General features: G+C 38.1%; 1 protein-coding gene across 11 annotated transcripts in view; it reads left to right on the forward strand.

The window, feature by feature from the left end:
• The first annotated feature begins 895 nt into the window (after nucleotides 1–895).
• The window catches only part of Kcnt2 (potassium sodium-activated channel subfamily T member 2), a 395,059-nt gene continuing 376,968 nt past the window's right edge, over nucleotides 896–18,986 (forward strand). For 3 of the 11 annotated variants that reach the window (XM_017598802.3, XM_017598803.3, XM_039090728.2), the window contains exon 1: nucleotides 898–1,578. In XM_017598802.3, coding sequence (XP_017454291.1) covers nucleotides 1,484–1,578 — 95 coding nt within the window. In that variant the 5' untranslated portion in view covers nucleotides 898–1,483. Of the gene's footprint in view, nucleotides 1,579–18,986 lie in introns of all 11 variants that reach the window. The other 8 variants (XR_005492244.2, XR_010056918.1, XM_039090726.2 and 5 more) reach the window with 7 other exon arrangements.

An 18,986-nucleotide genomic window follows, 5' to 3' on the forward strand; every position in this document is an offset into this window, starting at 1 on the left:
TCCTTTGTGGATTCTCTGCAAAATGAACTCCACTAAGAACTAATCAAAAGGAATTAATTACTATTTCCTTGATAAGGAAACTTAAAAAAAAAAAATCAACCAACCAACCAACTAACAAATCACCCAAAACCAAAGAAAACCAAAACAAAGAACTTTACTTGGTCCTTACTTTTCCGTTTTCTACTCCTCCTCTCAGTTTAAGATAGCAGAGGCCTGATTAATTTTCCTGTTTCTTGACCCCAGGAGAGGTGCGTTTATTGCTTTCCTGAGGTACTGTTGGGTTGTGTCTACTTCTGTTAGAGAGAATCCTGGGGTATCTCTTCCTGAACGAAAAAACCAAGGTGTTCAATTAGAACAGGGTAGTAGGTATCAGAGAAGATGAGGAAGCTGCTGAAAAGCCAGCTGTGGGTCCTGAGCTCTCTTCCTCCTCTGACCTTGTGAAGCGCTCCTACAGAGGTACATCAGCCCCTGGAGCCCACACCTACAGCAGTTGTTCAGTAGAGTCCTGCCTTGCTTGCGGGGTGGGGGCGATCTTATTTAAAGATTTCTCTTCAGCTTCTGCATAAGGGTGCCCTGCAATTTTCCTCAGACCAGGGAAACACCACCTTTTTCTTAGAACCAAGAAGGGGCGGGGGAGAGGACTTTCCTCAGGCTGAGAGCGGGGATTCCCTCTGCAGAAACAAGCCATTTCCACTGTGCACACAGAAGCTGAAGGCGACCACAGCCTGGGTGCTGGTGATACCTGGCAACCTTTCCCGGACCCCTCATCCACTTCCCAGGAAGGGTCTGGAGCTCTGGAATCTGCGAAAGAGCTCGCCCCCATTGGTTGTCCCCAAGGCACCCTCCTGCCGTCACTGTGTTATGCTAATGAGGGGGAGGCTCATTGGCTGGGCCTTCAACAACTGCTAGGAAAGACCTGTACCGGGAGAGCCTGAGCCCACCGCCTTCGCCCGGCTGCGCCCAGTGCTTGCTCTTCTGGCGAAAGAGCTGCGGTCGGGGATGCCCTAGTGGGAGGCTCTGGTCCTTGCCTTTCAGGAAAGTGCCTAGCCATCACGCGGTGCTCACACCCACCACCTGCCCTCTTTCTAGGCACCGCGCGAATTTTCTTTTCCTTTTCTTTCTTTTTTTTTTTTCTGTTCTTTTTTTGTCGGTGAAGTAACTTTTGCATCCCCGCCTCCCCCCGGTTCTAGGAACCAGAGGCGGCGCCGAGCTTGGGGGCGGTTCCTTGGCAGCGCTGGTTCAAGTCGCAGCCAGACTTTTGCTCCTGGGCTCGGTTTGCATCATCCCCATCACACCCTCGGGGAAGAGGAGCCACCCCTTTCCAGTCTCAGCTTCCGGCCGAACGACCCCTCCCCCTCCGGGTCCCCCCATCCCCCGGCCCTTCTCCCACCCTCCCCAGCACGGCAACCCCCTCCGCAGGGCTTGCTGGCCCTTTCTGCCCTCCTCCATCCCTTGTTGGATGTTGCCCATTCCTTAAGAAAGGATGGTTGATTTGGAGAGCGAAGTACCCCCTCTGCCTCCCAGGTACAGATTCCGTGATTTGCTGCTAGGGGACCAAGGCTGGCAGAATGATGACAGGTGAGTGGCATGGTGCACCGTTCCACAAATACTGCTGGAAGCGGACAGGACTGGAGAGCTGTGGAGGGGATGGAGGGAAAGGGAGACCAGCACTGAGGGAGTAGAAGGGATTCTACATCTCTCCATTTTAACACTGTAGAGCAGTTGCTGTGGACAAGGAACTCCTTTTCTTTGTACTTTTTCATTCTTGAGAATCATTTGTTGCATTTATTCGATATTCTTTGTCTATCTGTGCTTCCCTGGTTGTGTGTGAGGCTGCAAGCAGAGGTACAGTCGCATCCAAATGGCACGCAGTTGCAGTGTCAAATATTTCCCTAGTGTAGCTAATCCACCCCGTAAATGTATCCAAGTGATTGAAAAAAACCACAGTAGAAACTCAAAATCTCCTGCACCCACTTTCTCACTCCTTGTCAGTGCTGTCTCAACTAGATGCTGCTCACCATTGGGAATTTCCACTGTTTAAATATTTGGCGTTCAGGTGGGCAATTGGTTTAAATATGTAACAGGTAGTTAGTGAAGCAAGAACGCTTGGGATAGAAAATACACGGAACAGAGGTTCTTGGAGTGTGATTCGCCTATTTTTTCAACTAAATAATGTGTATCTCAAAGCGATGTTTCAAAGCTGAAATATTTATTACTAGCAAAACATTGCTCATGTGTTTTATCAATGGCATTAAAGCTTCGTCCGATTTTGGTTACAAGATGCTTTGGATAATTTTTCTGCACACTTTTTGTTTCATTGAATTTTTTTGAATGGTAATTTCACGTATCACATGCCACATTTTCTTGCTTTTAAGTATGTATAACTAAGGTCTCAATGAAGATTAAATAATTCCCCGAAGTTCAGTTAGGCATTGATGTTCTATTTGAATTAGATGAAAGGTCCATTATTGGTCCAATCTGAAGTACCTCTTGCATTCACTAGGCAATATGCCTTCTGCTTTTTCCCTCACCTTCTCAGTTTCCAGCACTAACTCATATTGCAGTATTCCCGGGAATCCGTCTTGGACTTCAGAGATGAGTATCTTTCCTGGCCTTACTTTAGTAACTTAGTGACGTAGGCATGGATGATTTGTGGAAGGTACTGTTTACATAGAATCTCTTCCTAGGCAAAACCTTGCATATTGCTTAGAAGTTTGAAGACCTCATTATCGGTTTATTGGCCATGAATCTAAATGAAGGTGTTAATTGGTGTTAACTGGAGTTAGCTAGATAATTAAATGGCTGTTTCAGTGAGTTTACATTGCTTACTTGGCACCTACCCTGATTTGGATTCTTACTGTTGGTTCTTTTACATAAAACTCACAGTTGTACTTCTCTCTTCCTCGACTTTTTAGGATCTTAAACTCTTATGAGTAAGTGTGCCATGTCATTTCTGTTTGCTGAGAGCACACGTTCCTCTTTGCCATTCAGTCAGAGCAGCAACCTTAGCTTACTCTGTGGTATGTGTTGATTCAATCCCTAAGGAGTTGAGGAAGGTATCACTTCCATGTCGTAGTATGCAGTCTGTCTCTACCAACAGATGCATTGTGGTCTCTGGTCATATTCTTTAGACTTCCTTCTACAAATGCCTTCTGAATCCCCTCCCTCAGTCATTCTTGCCCAGTAATTCTGGGAGCACACTGGACCGTGGGTGGAGAAGAGGTGGCCAGAGTGACGATGAACAAATTGGGAGTTGTTTTTTGTTTTTTGTTTTTTTTTAAAATAAGTGTGGTAGTACTTTTCTTCTTGAATAGAATAATTTAAAACAGTTTACTATATTGTATCCAATACAATTCTACTTGCATACAATAGTTACTGTCTTCATATGGTGGACTTTATGGCCCTACTGACTGTTGTTATCAGTGTCCATATCAAAATAAACCTCTTTGTTGGTTTCTGGGGAAATCCGAATCAAGATGACCACCTTCTCTATTGAGAAGATGGAAGACTTTTGTTCTAGATATAGGGTAACAGATGCTTGAAGAACTTTAAGGTGAATCTTAGTAGTTTGGGAAAATGAGTGAGGATATGACAGATGTGGGAAGAGGTATTCTTGCACAGAAAATAAAATGCTGATGAGTGTACGTAGATATAAACTATAGCTCAGATTTGTGGCCTGAAACTCAGTATACAGCTTAGGCTGGCCTCAAATTCGTAATTCTCCTGACTCAACTTCCCATTTGGTGGGTTTTCAAGCAGGATCCATCAAAACTTGCTTGAGAAAGTGTATATTCTCTACCATAGATTTTCTGTGACATCAGGTAGGATAGGTAGGTCATCAAAATTTATATTGTGTAAGCTGATTGTAGGTAATCTTGAGCCTATGCTGCACAGCATACATTATGCAGAATACACACACACACACACACACACACACACACACACCTGTGGGTGTGCAGTATTGCATACATAATATATAAGGTGTATGGATACATTCTTTAGTGTCATCTTATGTAATCAACTCTTTCTCATCTGCATGTAGTTCCCTTTGATCAGTAGAATATGATAGAACATAAACATGGCATTGTTTTATGTTCTGACTATGTTCTAGAAGAATTTTCATCTTCCAACGTCAAGAAAATCCAGTTCCCTTTGTGGATAGTATATTATGCATTGGCTTGAAGATAATGCAGATGTCACCATCCAAGAACTGGACTAAAGTCCTCAATACATCTTTAGTGTAACATTTAGAATATTTTGTAGTTTCTTTTTTATTCTGTGATAAAAACTCATGCACAGAGATTGGCTTCGCATGGAAGCCGTTCTGTAATGTGTAGACTGGAGTAAATGCAAAGAGCCCGTGCTTTCTATTTAATGTTTCTCTAATTCTAAAGCAATAACAATTCAAAGTATTCTCCTAAAGTCAAACCCTGGTAAGTCTCAAGTTTTAAAGACTCTCAGCAAGTTAATGCCGGCCTTTCTCCTCTTTCATTTTGAATTTTTAAATTTCAAAAGTTTAGAACACAGTGCCATTGATGTCGACAAATTGTAACCATTCCTATTACTGCTAATGGACAGGTCTCAATTGTAGCCACTTACTTAATTAGGGCCATTCTCCTTTTCAAAAATTAGGGCAGTTATTTCAACTACAGTCATTTCAAGTATGTCCTTTCTGATTTATAGGTGATACTGAAAATCAATGCAAGCAATTCCTAGTGATTAGAACTAAAGCAGGATTTGAACAAAGAATACAGGTCAATCAATGAAGAGATTAAGAGATATCTATAAAGTAGTTAACAAATTTGAGTAGATACTGGATTAGTTGAAAATTACTAGTCATTATACCACAAAGTATATTAGTGTATATAATAGAATTAGATGTGAAGAATAGATTTTGCAATGCCATATGGAACATTTGTATAAGTAAACCAACTTATCTCGCATAATAAATAACATTATTTTAGACTGTAGTTATTTATTGTAAGATATTTAATTTAAACTTTTAAATTCAGATTATTTTATACATTTTAAGAATATTCTAAGTTTTATCAAGTGCATAAAATGACTTGTTTACTGTTTTAGCTATATAGTGCAATTACCTATAAATATGTAATACCATAAAATGATTTAACATTATTAAAAAATAATCCAGAAAAACCTGTATTTTCTTAGCACCATGCAAGAAAGAAACAGTATAAATAAGGCAAAAAAAAGAAAGAATTCTAAACTAAAGTAGGCATTAGTAGTTTAAGACTGCTTCCTCACAGGTTACACATATAAGTTTGTGTACATGTTTGCCTGTTTGATAAATGCATGTATATAAGTGTGTAAGTGTGCACTTACTTGGCCCTGAGAGTTGAGGCAGGAGATTGTCATCAGCAGGTGTTTTACTCATCCACTCTTGACTTTTACTTATTGAGGAGGACTTCTAACTGAACCCAGAACTTGCCTTTTTGGTAGACAGTCATCAGAAATGAGTGGCAGGTACTTAACCCATCTCCCTAGCCACACATTTATTTTCTGTTTATCATAATACTTGAGACACAGAAAAAAAACACATTGATATTGATTTTCAAGTATTAACAGGAATTGAAACATCACACTTTTTCCCCCTATGACAGAAACTCATACTGGAATTTAAATGTGAGTTTTCAAATTAGTTGGTCTGGGGCAGTTAGAACACAGCAGTCTCATTTTCTACGCATGGTATGAAACATTTGGAAAGCATTGCTCCTCCCACTGAGCGGTTACCTGCAGCTTCAACTCAGGCTGGAGGATGGGTGCAAAACCATGTTTAGATGAGCGACAAGGGAAATACTTTGGATTAACTTAACTACGCACCAGAATTATTAAAATATTCCCCCCTCCTTTTTAGTAGTAATGCAACTTCTGCCAAACAGAGCTTTGAGGACCAGCAAGACAGGTTATGTAGGAAGAAGATGTTAGGTTTGATGATCCTTAGGAATCACATGATTAAAGTAAAGAATGAGTTTTTGCAGGTTGTTCTCTGATATCTAGGTGTGTGAACACACACTGCCTCAAGAATAGATAAAGACATGGAGAAAAAAACAAGTTTGAAAGATAACATGAAAAGCACACAATATAAAGCCTAAATACAAATTTCCCCACCAGTGAAAGAAAACATAAAATAAAATAATACAAATATACTTATAGGTGCTGTGAGTATGCTCGATTAAGGTTTCTTTCTCTGATGTTAGCAGTAAGTGCAGAGCATCCATTTGAAGCCCCTTCCATTCATATTCCTTATAAGAATCTTTCTAGAAATGAATGCATCATTTTTCTACATTCTTAAAAATAGTGTGTTTATGTTTTACTAGTGCCATTTATACGCCAGACTTGTCTAGGTTCCTTTTAGAAAATGAAGTTAGAAATACTTTTTAAGAAGTTTAAGGAGTTTATTTATTTATAGTCTGAAACTGTTAGCCTTGACTTTTCTAGATAATATTATTCATTAATAAGTCTTGTACATTTTCTTTCATTAAGGTTTTTTTTTTTTAAAAATGATGCTTTCTCTGAGTTTTACTACTGATAACTTTTTCTGCACACCATCCAGGAAGGCTATTATTTTTTAACAACTTGTGACTGAACATGGGCTATTTTGTGCAACAAAGAAATATAAAAACAACTTACTTTCCATTCGGTCTTTGATCTCTGTAGCCGAGGTTAGCTCCTGGAACTAACAATGTAGCCCAGGCTACCTGCACTTTGTTCCCTTATGTCTTGTCTCTCCACATACACTGGTATACTCAGTTTATAAGGATCTTTTTTTTCTTTTTTTTTCTTTTTTCTTTTTTTTTTCTTTTCTTTTCTTTTCTTTTTTTTTTTTTTTTTTTTTTTTTGGAGCTGGGGACTGAACCCAGGGCCTTGCGCTTGCTAGGCAAGCGCTCTACCACTGAGCTAAATCCCCAACCCAGTTTATAAGGATCTTAACCATCAGATACCAGAGATATAGATACAGAGTTTTGAGGGCCAGCAAGACAGGTTACATAGGAAGAAGATGTTGTACTTAAGCCTGATGATTTGATTTCAGTCCCTAGGAATGACATGATGAAAGCGGAGAACGAGTTCTTGCAGGTTGTTCTCTGATGTCTGGGTGTGTGCAGTTGTAGTTTAAGTAAAGAAATGAACACTAACATTGTGGATTAATGAGATGGTTCCTCAATTGATAACAATAAAACACAATTATCCTCTCAACTTCTTCTTGAAATGTAAAATGGATATTAACATCAGTCATAGTATCAAAAAAGGAACATTAGATATCTTGGGATAAAAATGAAATATGAGAAAATTCATCTTTTATGTTCTTTTGTAATCTAATGTGGCAGAATTTAATGGGTCAGAAAATTGTTGCAATTGATACAGTTCTTTTAGTTGTCATAATAGTTTTAACCACCACCATGGTAGCTACAGAGGAAAAAATCATTAGGAACTTTGGGAATATGAAATTGCAATATGTTGTTTTTTATATCAGACAATGAAAGGTTTCAAACAAACTTACTCTGAGTTTAAGGACTAAAGATTTGAATTAATGAATGGCATAGGAAACTAAATTTTCTGACTTACAGGCCCCTTATTAAGGGTGTCTGGATGGAGAGATCAAGGGATTTTTTTAGGAAGTGAAGAAAGTCAGTGTCAGTTCGATTAAGGACCCAGCATTCCAGGGAAGTGTCAGCTAAGATTTACATAGACTTTTTATTTGAACCTACAGAAAATGGCTAAAGGAGCTGAGTGTGGGCTGGACAACTGAAAAAACCTTAATCTTTAACTCAGAATGAGACTTGAAGATTTTGTGTGTCTATTGTGCTGCTTGGATTTTTTTATTATAATGTTATTTTTCTTAGATAATTTATGTATTTACATTTCAAATGTTATCACCTTTTCCCCATCTCTCATACCCCTCCCTTTCCTTGATTGTGTTCCCATTCCTACCTGCCTACTCCAACCTCAACACCCTGTCATTACCCTACATTGGGGAAACGAACCTTCACAGGAGCAAGGGCTTTTCCTCCAACTGATGCTGGATAATGCCATCCTCTGCCACATGTGTAGCTGCAGTCATGGGTTCCTTCATGTGTATTCATTGGTTGGTGGTTTAGTCACTGGGAGTTCTGGTGGAGTCTAGTTGACTGATATTGTTGTTCTTCCTATGTTACTGCAAACCCTTTCATCTCCTTTAGTCTTTTCTCTAACTCCTCCATTGGGGTCCCCTTGTTCAGTCCAATGGTTAGCTGCAACCATTGGATGTCATTTTTAAAGTTATCCACAGATAAGCAAAGTGTGTGTGTTCTCCAAAAGAAATGAATATATAGTAATAATTAATTGTGATTGATTCTATTTTGAATGAAACCAAGAATCTCACCACATTCACAATCATAAGTTTTATCTCATCATCTGGACTGTCTTATTAACTTTTATTGCTTTTAAAAAGGTCATTGATATTGGTATGTTTTCTAATAGTATTCTATTATGTTTTTAACAGTTTTCTTAATCAGCGTCTGTGAATTGGTGAACAGAGACTGGTTCTTTGGGAATTGAAATGCACTCACTTGAATCACTTTTCTTTCTAATCTAGGATTGTCCGTTACCATTATGACTTGGGTATTGGCAGATATGAGCCAGTGGACATTTGATTCCATAGAGTAGTGGGTTGTACATGTTTGAAGCTGATGGATACAGACTCTGACTTCTACCAAGGACAAATATAGAAATCCAGTACTAGAATGATGTTGAGTTCTCTGCAAGTTGTTAGACCGAAATCTACCATACAGAAGATTAGAAATCTGCCCTTGACTGCCCTGTAATTGGGGACAGCCAGAACAAACTGGTTTTTTTTTTTTTTTTGTTTTTTGAAGAGACTCTGTGATGTAGGACAGTTTCAAAGAAGGAACAAATAAATCCTTTCACATACATAGGAAAGGAGCATTTATTTAAAGTAAATCATTTAGTGCTCTAGTGGTATTCAATTTATCTTTTTGATTGGGAGATGGGGATGGCTTGAAAATTAAAGGTGAAGAGGCTAAAACCAGGGAAACCCTAGTTCTCTAAATAAGAAATTAAGAAGGATATTTGGGGAGTGGAGGCATAGTATGATCATCAGGGAAGGGAAACCCAACATAGCCTTTTCCTTAATTTCAGATTGAACTTTGAATTGATCTTATTCACCTTCATGATTTTTTGACGAAGAGCAGGAAGCAGAAACAGAAAGCCACTGTGAAGATTAGCTGGTCTCTAAGGGCAGGGGCAGGCAGCAGATCAGCAACTCCTGATCCCTTTCCTGTTCCGAGTCAGCATGACCTCTCTTCCCAACTGTGCTTTTTCAGTTCAGCACTTTGGCAAACATGGTACTGCTTTTAAACCACCATCATTCCCTTTAGAGTGTGAGTTCTATGAACTACAAGTTGCTTTACACATTCACAGGATGTAGATGTGTTTAAGGAAGTAATTTTGCATTCAAAACCCAAAGAGAGGGGGAAAAAAAAGCCAGCAAGGCAAGGCTGGAAAATGAAGGCCTGATTGTTCTTGGTTTTTCCTACATGCAACTTACACACAATCATAATGAAAGACTGTTATTACAAAGGCACACTTAACCCATCTTGTAAATCACTGTGTAAGTAGGGATAAAGGCAGATTAACACATTTCGACCTTGTTTAACTCCCTAGGGAAAGAAACTCCTAGCTTGTCCTTAGATTGTAAACAACCCATTATTAACAACAAGGGCCAGATGCTTGCTTTAATAATGGATAGCCTGCTGTCTTAGGCCTGTCAAAAATGAAAATGACCCTCACTCCCCTAGGAATCAAAAGAGAGTGATCAGCAAGCTGTACCAGTTACTGTTAAAGAGTGATGTTAATGAACATAGCTATTGCCATGCAATGTGAAAATTACATTGCAAATTATACATAGAATTTTAAGCACTTTGTACTTCGGCTATCTCCAGACAAATGAGGTCATAGGCTGTTTCAACCATATCTCCTGAAAATACAAACTATAGAAAGAGAACGATTGGTAATATTAAGTTTAGTAATTGTTAAAGGAATGGGAACATTTACAAAGAGCTTAATACGCTCAACTCTTCTTCTAATCATGTTATATGCATTATTTATCTTTATATGAATTGAGAGGAATTCTGTCCCATTTTTTCATTTCACTGATACGTCCCAGATGCTACAGAAATACATATGTTGTTTCAAGGTACAGGGAGAGAATTGGAATCTCATTATGCTTGCAAAATATGCTTATAACATAAGTATAGCTTCTGTTCTTTAAAAAACAGGTGAATGAAATATAAAACAATGCAAAGATTTTTTAAGACATAGAAATTATCCACAGTTTGCATTATCATAGCCAATATTAACGTGATCAGCTCCAGAATAATGTTAGGCTATTTGGAAGTTGGCCCTTATATATGTTTATATATATTATCAGATTATACATTATATACATTGTATACTATATGATACACGATACATTATATATGATTGACATATGATGTGTGATATATCATCTATATTCTCCTTTTGTATCTAGAACAATGTATGTTTAACGGATTGAAGAATGAATACTGAAATTAGAACAACTAAAACAAAGATTTGTATGTCTTTATTTTTGGTGATAATGAAAAATATCTTGCAGAGAGGTGCTGGTGCTTAATTGTGATCATGTGCGATTTCTTGATTAGGAACTTAGGGCTTAGGCTGATCCGTTATTATGCTTCACCTGCTTTGTAGATTGGCAGTAGTTTCTAGAAATAGATGCGGTAGCATTGAATACATAGAACACATACCATGATGAATATGAACCACCTTTGGTTGGGTATAGAGCACTGGTGCATTGTGTGAATTCCATGGGTTTTCAAATAGTTCCTGGAGATGAAGCACAAAATTAGTCAACATTATCAGTCTTTTAGAATGAGAAATAAACTACTCCAGGAGAAACCCAGTTTTTCCTGGTGTTCCAATTTAAAGACAATTGCTCCTTTGGAATATTGCTCCTTATTTTCCTATCCTAAAAGGACAATAAACTCTCTAAGATTCTTCCAGCATTCTCAATTGCTGAGCTCTGATTGACTAGAAAGAACTGTCTACTTAAAGTCACATATGTATTTCACAATAATTTAGATCCTTTATTCACAAATTCCCAAAGTAAACGATAATAAAATTTTACAGAACATGATGACTTTGTCAAGGGCTGCAATGATGGCTCACAGATAAAAGTGTTTGCCACTAAGCTTGATGACATGGGCTTGAGCCCCAGAATAATCATAGTGGAAAGAATTGAGCAAAAGTCGTTCTCTGATTGCCATACATGTAACATGGCACATGTGCACATATGGACATAAACACAGTTACATCATGCAAATAACTGCAAGCAAACAAATAATAAAAACACTTGGTTACAGTCAGAATTTAGTTATTTATTTGACCCCATGTATCTTGATACATGTATATGTATACATATATTTATGTGCGGGATATATATTAACAGCATACTGTTCTCAACTCTTGGTTATTCATTTGTGATATAAATAATATGAAGCCAGAACATATTTTTTGCTGATTCATCATCACCCTCTATGGATATAATCACTCTATATTTTTTCATTTCAAAATTTTAGAGGAATAGTTGTCACTTTTACAGCTCGTTTAGTTATTAGCTTACTTAAACTTTTCTTTCCCAGTCACCTCTAATCCTTGCTTCTAATTTATGTTGTTTGCAGTGCTTGCCTACATTACTCTTCATTCCAAACCTGCCTCCTCTCCTACTGAGCTTCACTGCCTAACCCCAGCCTTATTCCCTCTATGCATTTCTCAAACAAGATTTCAGTACCCATATAAAGTACTCCTGTTTTAAAGCCTGTTGTATCATTGCTGCCTATTATATTACAGCCAAACCATTCCTTCATCATCTAATGCTGTCCACTCATTAACTTTTCTTTCGATATACTTCTTCAAATGTAACCATTACCCTTCTCCACAGAAACCATCCCTTCTCGCATAGGCCAATGTCTGCCTCAGGGTTTTAGTGTTGTATCATGGCTGGAGTTTCTCTTACATCTCTGGCTCCTGCCATTATGCCTCATGATTTGACTTCAAACTGGCTGCAGAACTACATGAAATACTTAAAAATCAATTCTCCATATTTTGAGTTTTATGGTATTCTGTGGAGGCATACAGTTTTGCAGATTTGCATTTTCTCTACAGGTGTGACACATGACTGTCTAAGGGAAAAGTCATAACTTCCATCTATTTTGGATTCTACACTAGTTAACAAAATGGCTTATCCAAAAAGCACCAGGGGTTGCAATTTTTTAAAGTATTAGCAAGGATTTTATCTAAACAAAAGAATCGAAGTCACAGCTGTGAATATCTGTGTGCACACCACAGACACATTATTATAATGGAAATAAAAGGTCATTTGAATTCAAGGTTTTCTTTTTTCCCCCATTCCTGTAGAAATAAAATAATTTTAATGCTCGCTTTGAGTCCAGGTATTGTAGTTTAAATCATTTGACTTGAAAATGTCTTTCCAGTCCATAATTTATACTGTGACAATTCAAATGACTATTAGAGCGAATTCGGAAATTTACATGGGGAGCTTAGCAGCAGGCACTGCCTTTGTCTCTGGGACTGTGGAGGCGGAGTCCATGCATGATCAGCCCTGTCGCACAATGCACTATGTGGTGGTAGTAATACTTGGGACGATCAGGATGGTGGGCTTTTCTGTGCCTTCATTTTTTCATTTCAAAATTTTAGAGGAATATTTGTTACTTTGACAACTTGCTTAGTTATTAACTTACTTAAACTTTTCTTTCCTGCTCAACTCTAATCCTTGCTTCTAATTTATGTTGTTTCCAGTGCTTGCCTAAGTTACTCTTCATTCCAAACCTGCCTTCTGCACTCCTCTCCTACTGAGCTTTACTGCCTAACCCCAGCAGTTTCTTCATTGAAAAATAGCACTTATAATAGTTTAAGGGTATCGTTAGCATGTACAGCGATTATCTTAGAGAAAAATATGCAAACATATATCAAGTCCATGAAGAGAATGCACATTATCTTAGACCATATAGCCACAGTGTTATACAGCTATAATGTTCAGGAGATTGAGAGAGGGAGATCACAAGTTCAAGTCAGGCAAGGCTGAGGTGCACAGAGGTGCTTAGTCTTATAAAGAGACAATGACTCATGTGTTTCGGTTCTCCTTCTAAGAACCAATCTTTCCTGTTTATCTTTGACATTCGGGGCACCACTTCTGCTGAAGCATCACCATGTTTTTCAGTCCCAGAAAGAAGCTTCCTGTGTCTCTTTGCATTTGCAACTTTTCTACTATACAGAAGTTAGAAGCTAGTCACTCCTAGGTGGATAAAATTAAATTTCTTTCCAAAAAATGGATGAACGAAACTAAACTTACAGCGCTGTGTTGTCCTGCTCTGTCTAGTCTTTCTATGGTATTTTTCTAAGTATTTTGTAATAAATACATATGAAGAAAAAAAAGGAAGTTCTTCCGTGTTCAAAAGGAAGTTCTAAGCTGTGTTCAAAATGATCTTCATTTTTACTGTAGTGTGAGTTATGGTGTCTGTAGAGATGGACTGGAAGGATATAAGCTCACACTTAAGGAGCGAACATGGATGAAAGAGAGGAGTCCTGCAAACTGCATGCACTATACAAGGTGACATGACAGCAGCGATGGAAAAAAGATTCTTGGACATAGTACTCCAGATTGAAATTAATTTTTACATATAAAATTCATACATTGATGAATATTGGTTCAGCCCAAACCTATAATAGTTTGATCTTTCTTTGAATATCTGCTAAACAGTAAACCAAAGAATATGTGAAGATGAGTATCTTTCTGTATCTTAGGGGAAGACAGTAGAAGAATTTACAAGTGAAAGAGTTTGAATCTTGTCATCCGTAGACAAACTGGCAGAATTTTCTGAATAAAGGGATTATGTGCTCAAAGTAGTAACTTTAGTGGAATATTTCCAACTATGTGCAATATTTACAAGGAAAAAAGTGAGCTCTACCAGTGACTCCAGTGGACTATAAATGGGTTGACAGTGAAATTGAAAGGTTGAAAAAATCCAATAAGTGACTTTGCCGATATTGCTAAGACTTGAGAGAGGACAGGATATATTGTAGGTGTGAGGTGAGTAGACACACAAAAGTATTTGCTCTGTTCATTCATGGAAATTGGCTATTCCTCTTGTATTGTAAGCTGTAGAGGAGACTGGTACTGAGTCACTGCTAATTGGTACACAGTCCTACCTCCAAGAGAGAGTCTGTGTAGTCACTGGTTTTCAGTTTTGACCAAGTTTAATTAAACTGAAAGAAGCAAGAGGGAAAAATCTCATGTTTTCTGTTGTAATGATTTGAAATGATGAGCTATTTTTATGCTATTCTTATCAGAAAATATAAATAGGTAAGTGTTGGATGTTCTACTCTAGAACAGTAGAAAGTCTGAACAGATTCTGAAGCTACCACAGAAGTGAATGTATGAAGCATGAATAGTGTATAGGACACCTACATGTATATGATATGTGAGAGTGAAGTATTGAATTTAAACCCATTTAAATAGATTTATTTTTGCATTAGTCACACTGTTGGTGGGCTATTAAAGCAACTACATGGCACTTTAATATGTAAAGACAAAATTCAACTAAATGGAGTCTAAGTGCTTTTCATAAAAATCAGTCTTTATGATTCTTTTGTAAGCTCTAGCAAATTCAGTTCAAACAGTCTTACTAATTAATATGGGCATGAGCCGTGCTAGAAATAGTGGAACAATTTTCTATGTTTTCAGTGTCAGGATTTATTGAAGAACAGTAAATGCACAGAATAGATTGGTTTTAGTGGTAGCAATGTTCTAGATAATCCTTCTTATCTTCATAGTTGACTTGATGTACATATGTGTTATTTTATTTTGATATTAATAACTAGTATTAACTCTCATATCACACACCACCCTTCCCATAGTAAGTTTTTATAAATTAATAATTTATCTACTTGCCCATCTACCTGCATATGTATCATTACAAAATGTGTACAAGTGGAGAAGAGTTGAAGGGGTTTCAAAAATAGGCTGATAGAAATGCAATAGAGCTTGTGTGAAGAAGATCGTGAATAAATCAGCTTCAGGAAAGAAGCATTTGCTCTAAAGTTTAGGCTATGGGATAGTCGTGTTAGAGAGGGAAGATGCAGTCAGCCCTTCAAACAAAAGGACGGAACTATGTCCAGAGCAAGAACAGCAGGTTCAGGCTCAGTTGAGTATGCTACATTAGCAGGAGGGTGTGAGATGTGCAAGAACCCAGTGAGCGTCAAGGTTCTCTCTCTGTGAGTCTTTGACACAGACTCTTGAAATCAGATGACTGGCCATCATTGCCTGGCCATTCCCATTGAACTGGTAGATACCAATCACTTTATGGTCTCCAAATGAGGGAGTTGCTCCATTTCGTGGGTCTGGCGCACCCATTATGTTCATGGCTTGAGCTTCTCTGATAAATGTTTTTATGTACGTTCATATGTCTCTATACTCTCAATTTCTAATCTCAGGAATAAGTTGTTTATAAGTTCATGATCACATCTTATCGCTCCAGGTTGACTTTAGAGTCCATCTGGCCATGTGTGATCTCTTTTCTGATTCTTTTTCACTTTATTCCCAGATTGGCTCGTGGTCCTGATGTGCCAAACACTAATAGAGGTATAGAAGGGAAGTATTCCCGTGTTAACTCCTTCATGAGAGAAATGTTGAGCATGATGTATCGCAACAGAGTTCCTTTCATGGTTCTTGGCTAGAACTCTGTCAGATTTCTCTTATTTGCCCAAACTTAAAAGCGGGGAGTTTGGTTCAGGTTCTCAGAGCATCTTTCTTCAGCCCCTGGGACTGAGGTGAATTTAGGGTCTCTGAAGACTTTGATAACTTTGGGGAGTGTCAATAAATTTGGTTTATGGGGTAAGCATGTGTGGTCTTCAGTGAGGAGTTTGCCAGAGAATATTACTATTGTTGAAAACCCTAGCTCGAAGTCAAAATGCAATTTTTTTAACTATTAGATTGTTTTTACTTTATTTAGGAGCTTCTTTCTAGAGAAATTACAGCTTCACTAGGTAGGCTAACTTTTGTTTGACAAACAAAATGGTCTAATGTAAAAGGACATTCTCAGATTCTTTCGGAAGATTTATGACATAATAAATATTCTACCTTCTTTTACCAAAGCCTTCCAGAAAGGCTAAATAAGCATTTAACCTTTTCCCTGTGGTGTGTGATTTGATATTTTGATTAGACCTTGAAAAGCAAACCTGATTGTTTGTTCTTCAAAATGTATTCTGTAGCCCGGGCTGTCATCAAAATCCTCCTGCCTCAGCCTTCTGATTATTGGAATTACTGAATTACTGGTATGTGTCAACATGCTTTGCCTTTGAACATTTTCTTGGTAAATCACTTCACCAAGATTTGAAGGAGCTCTGGGACTTCTGATGTTAGGATGGTGTAGATAAAGGAGCTTACACGCCAGAGCTGTCTACAGTCTTCATGCCTGCTGAAGTGACTCAAAAATCTCAATTCCGAAACAATTCATTTACCTGTACTATTTGAAGTACACGAACCACTAGGATTTTGAGGGATGAAGACACGTGAACTCACTCTTCAGGTAATTTTCATCTGGACCAGGATGTCCTAAATTGTTTAGAAGAGAGTCACAGCTTGAGGGTTCTGTTCTTGGGGATCTGGAGGAGAAAGAGCGTGTCAAGGGCATTCATATTGCACATGTCCTTACTCCTGCAATTCTTGGAGTATGTCTCATTTTTAATAAATCATCTGATAAGTAGAGGTTGTTATGCATATAAATAGTCATGCTATCATCTGTGAGTTACAGGCATCTGTTGATCATTTATGGTACACATGAGATTTTTACGTAGTGATTTTTTCCTTTATCTTTTTATGGTTTTGGTCAATGAATTTAAGGTGGAGAAGGTCCACAGACAAATAGAAGTGTGGAAATATTCTCACTGTGTTTTATTCTCCTTGACACTTTAATACTTCAAATATGTCCCAAAATGTAGAAGTCCTCAATATTTTATAACCACAAGTAAGTACATTTCTTTTTCTGGTTTTGGAATGACAAAATCAAGAGGAAAGCCAGTATATTTCTTTTTGATGATGGCTTTAGGAAGGTTGTAGGAACACAATTAGCTGATACTTAGTAATAGGTTTGGATGTCCATTCCTATAAAGAGTTTTTTTTTTTGTTTAATATGAAATATGACTGCCAGGACATGAGTTCAATAACTGACATAGTGAATATCAGGTCAGTTAGGTTTCTTCAAAACACAAAGGTAAACTCAAGAATATAAAGAATACCTGAGACTGCCCTACCTGGGGATCCGTCCCATATACTGAAACAATACCTTGACACTATTGCTGATGACAAGAAGTTCTTGCTGACCGGACCCTGATATAGCTTCCTCCTGAGAGGCTCTGCTAGAGTCTGACAATTACAGATGCAGATGCTGGGAGCCAACCATTGGACTGAGCACAGGGACACCAATGGAGGAGTTAGGGAAAGGACTGAAGGAGCTTCAGGAGCTGGAGGAGTTTGCAACCCCATAGGAAGAACAACAATATCAACCTATCAGAGCCCCTAGAGCTCCCAGAGATTAAACCACCCAAGCAAAGAGTACACATGGAGGGACACATGTCTCTAGCTGCATATGTAGCAGAGGATGGCCTTATCAGGTATCAGTGGGAGGAGAGGCCCATGGTCCTATGAGGAAGGCTCATTTCCCCAGGGCCATGAGGTGGGAATGGGTGGGTGGGTGGGGGAGCATCCTCATAGAAACAGGGACAGAATAGGGGGTTTACGGAGGGGTAACCAGGAAAGGGGATAACACTTCAAATGTAAATAAATAAAATATCTAATAAAGAATACAGAACAATGAATACCTGATAACGTATGCTAATGAACATCACTAGTATAAACATACATAATTATGTTATTTTTTACTATCTTTTATCTTTTTTCACAGTTCAGTCATTATCACTCTCCTGGTCTGCCCTCCATCTGTTCTCATTCCTCCTCCCCCGACTGCGTGAGGATGTCCTCATTCCCTCACATCTACCAGGCCTCCTCATTCCCGAGGGCTTCAAGACTCTCAAGGGTTAGGTGCATCTTCTCTCATTGAGGCTAGACCAGACAGTCCTCTGCTGTGTATGTCTTGGGGGCCTTAGACATGCTAGTGTATGCTAACTATGTTATTTTATTTATAAAAGGAAGACACTTCTTAGAATACCTATGCTGTTTTCAAAGATTTTCTGGGAGTGGGGCTAATGGGTATTCCAAAGATACTGTTAGAACAGAAAGGAGCCAGGCAAAATGTTATAATTAACTTTAACAAAACATGTGTTTGCTAATAAAGCATCTGATTTTATTCCTTGATTCTAATGAGGTTTTGACTTTATCCTAGTATTTCTAGACCATGAGAGTACTGTAGTACATGTGTTTTTTTCTTTGAGACAGGTTCTGATATATTTCACTCTACTATAAACTCTATTATTTACAAAAGATTATTTTGATAGATAGATACTTTGAAGTATGCTGCTCCATATTTATTTAATCAGGATTTACTGTCTTTGGTAGAATCTAGTGCCGATACCTTAAACGCTTGCCTTTAAATATGTATCTCTGGGGTCTTGTTGATGAGGAGTCTAAAAAAAATTCCTAAATGTCAAATTACCATATTACTAGGTACAAACATGACTGTATACTTCTAATGCATGCTTCATTATGGTTAGCCAGAATTACGCTTAAACTGTATATTTGCAATAGGCATTTCATGTGCTAGTATGTGGTTAAATTGACTGGTTTCTATAATTACCTAGCTTCTAGGTAATTTCAATGTGTAAGTTCCAGCAGGACTGACTGGAGAGCTTCCTGTTGTTCCTTTCGTGTCTCCACATGCAATTTCATATATTTG

This window comes from Rattus norvegicus, chromosome 13 (assembly GCF_036323735.1).
Source record: "Rattus norvegicus strain BN/NHsdMcwi chromosome 13, GRCr8, whole genome shotgun sequence".
Taxonomy (NCBI): Eukaryota; Metazoa; Chordata; class Mammalia; order Rodentia; family Muridae; genus Rattus; species Rattus norvegicus.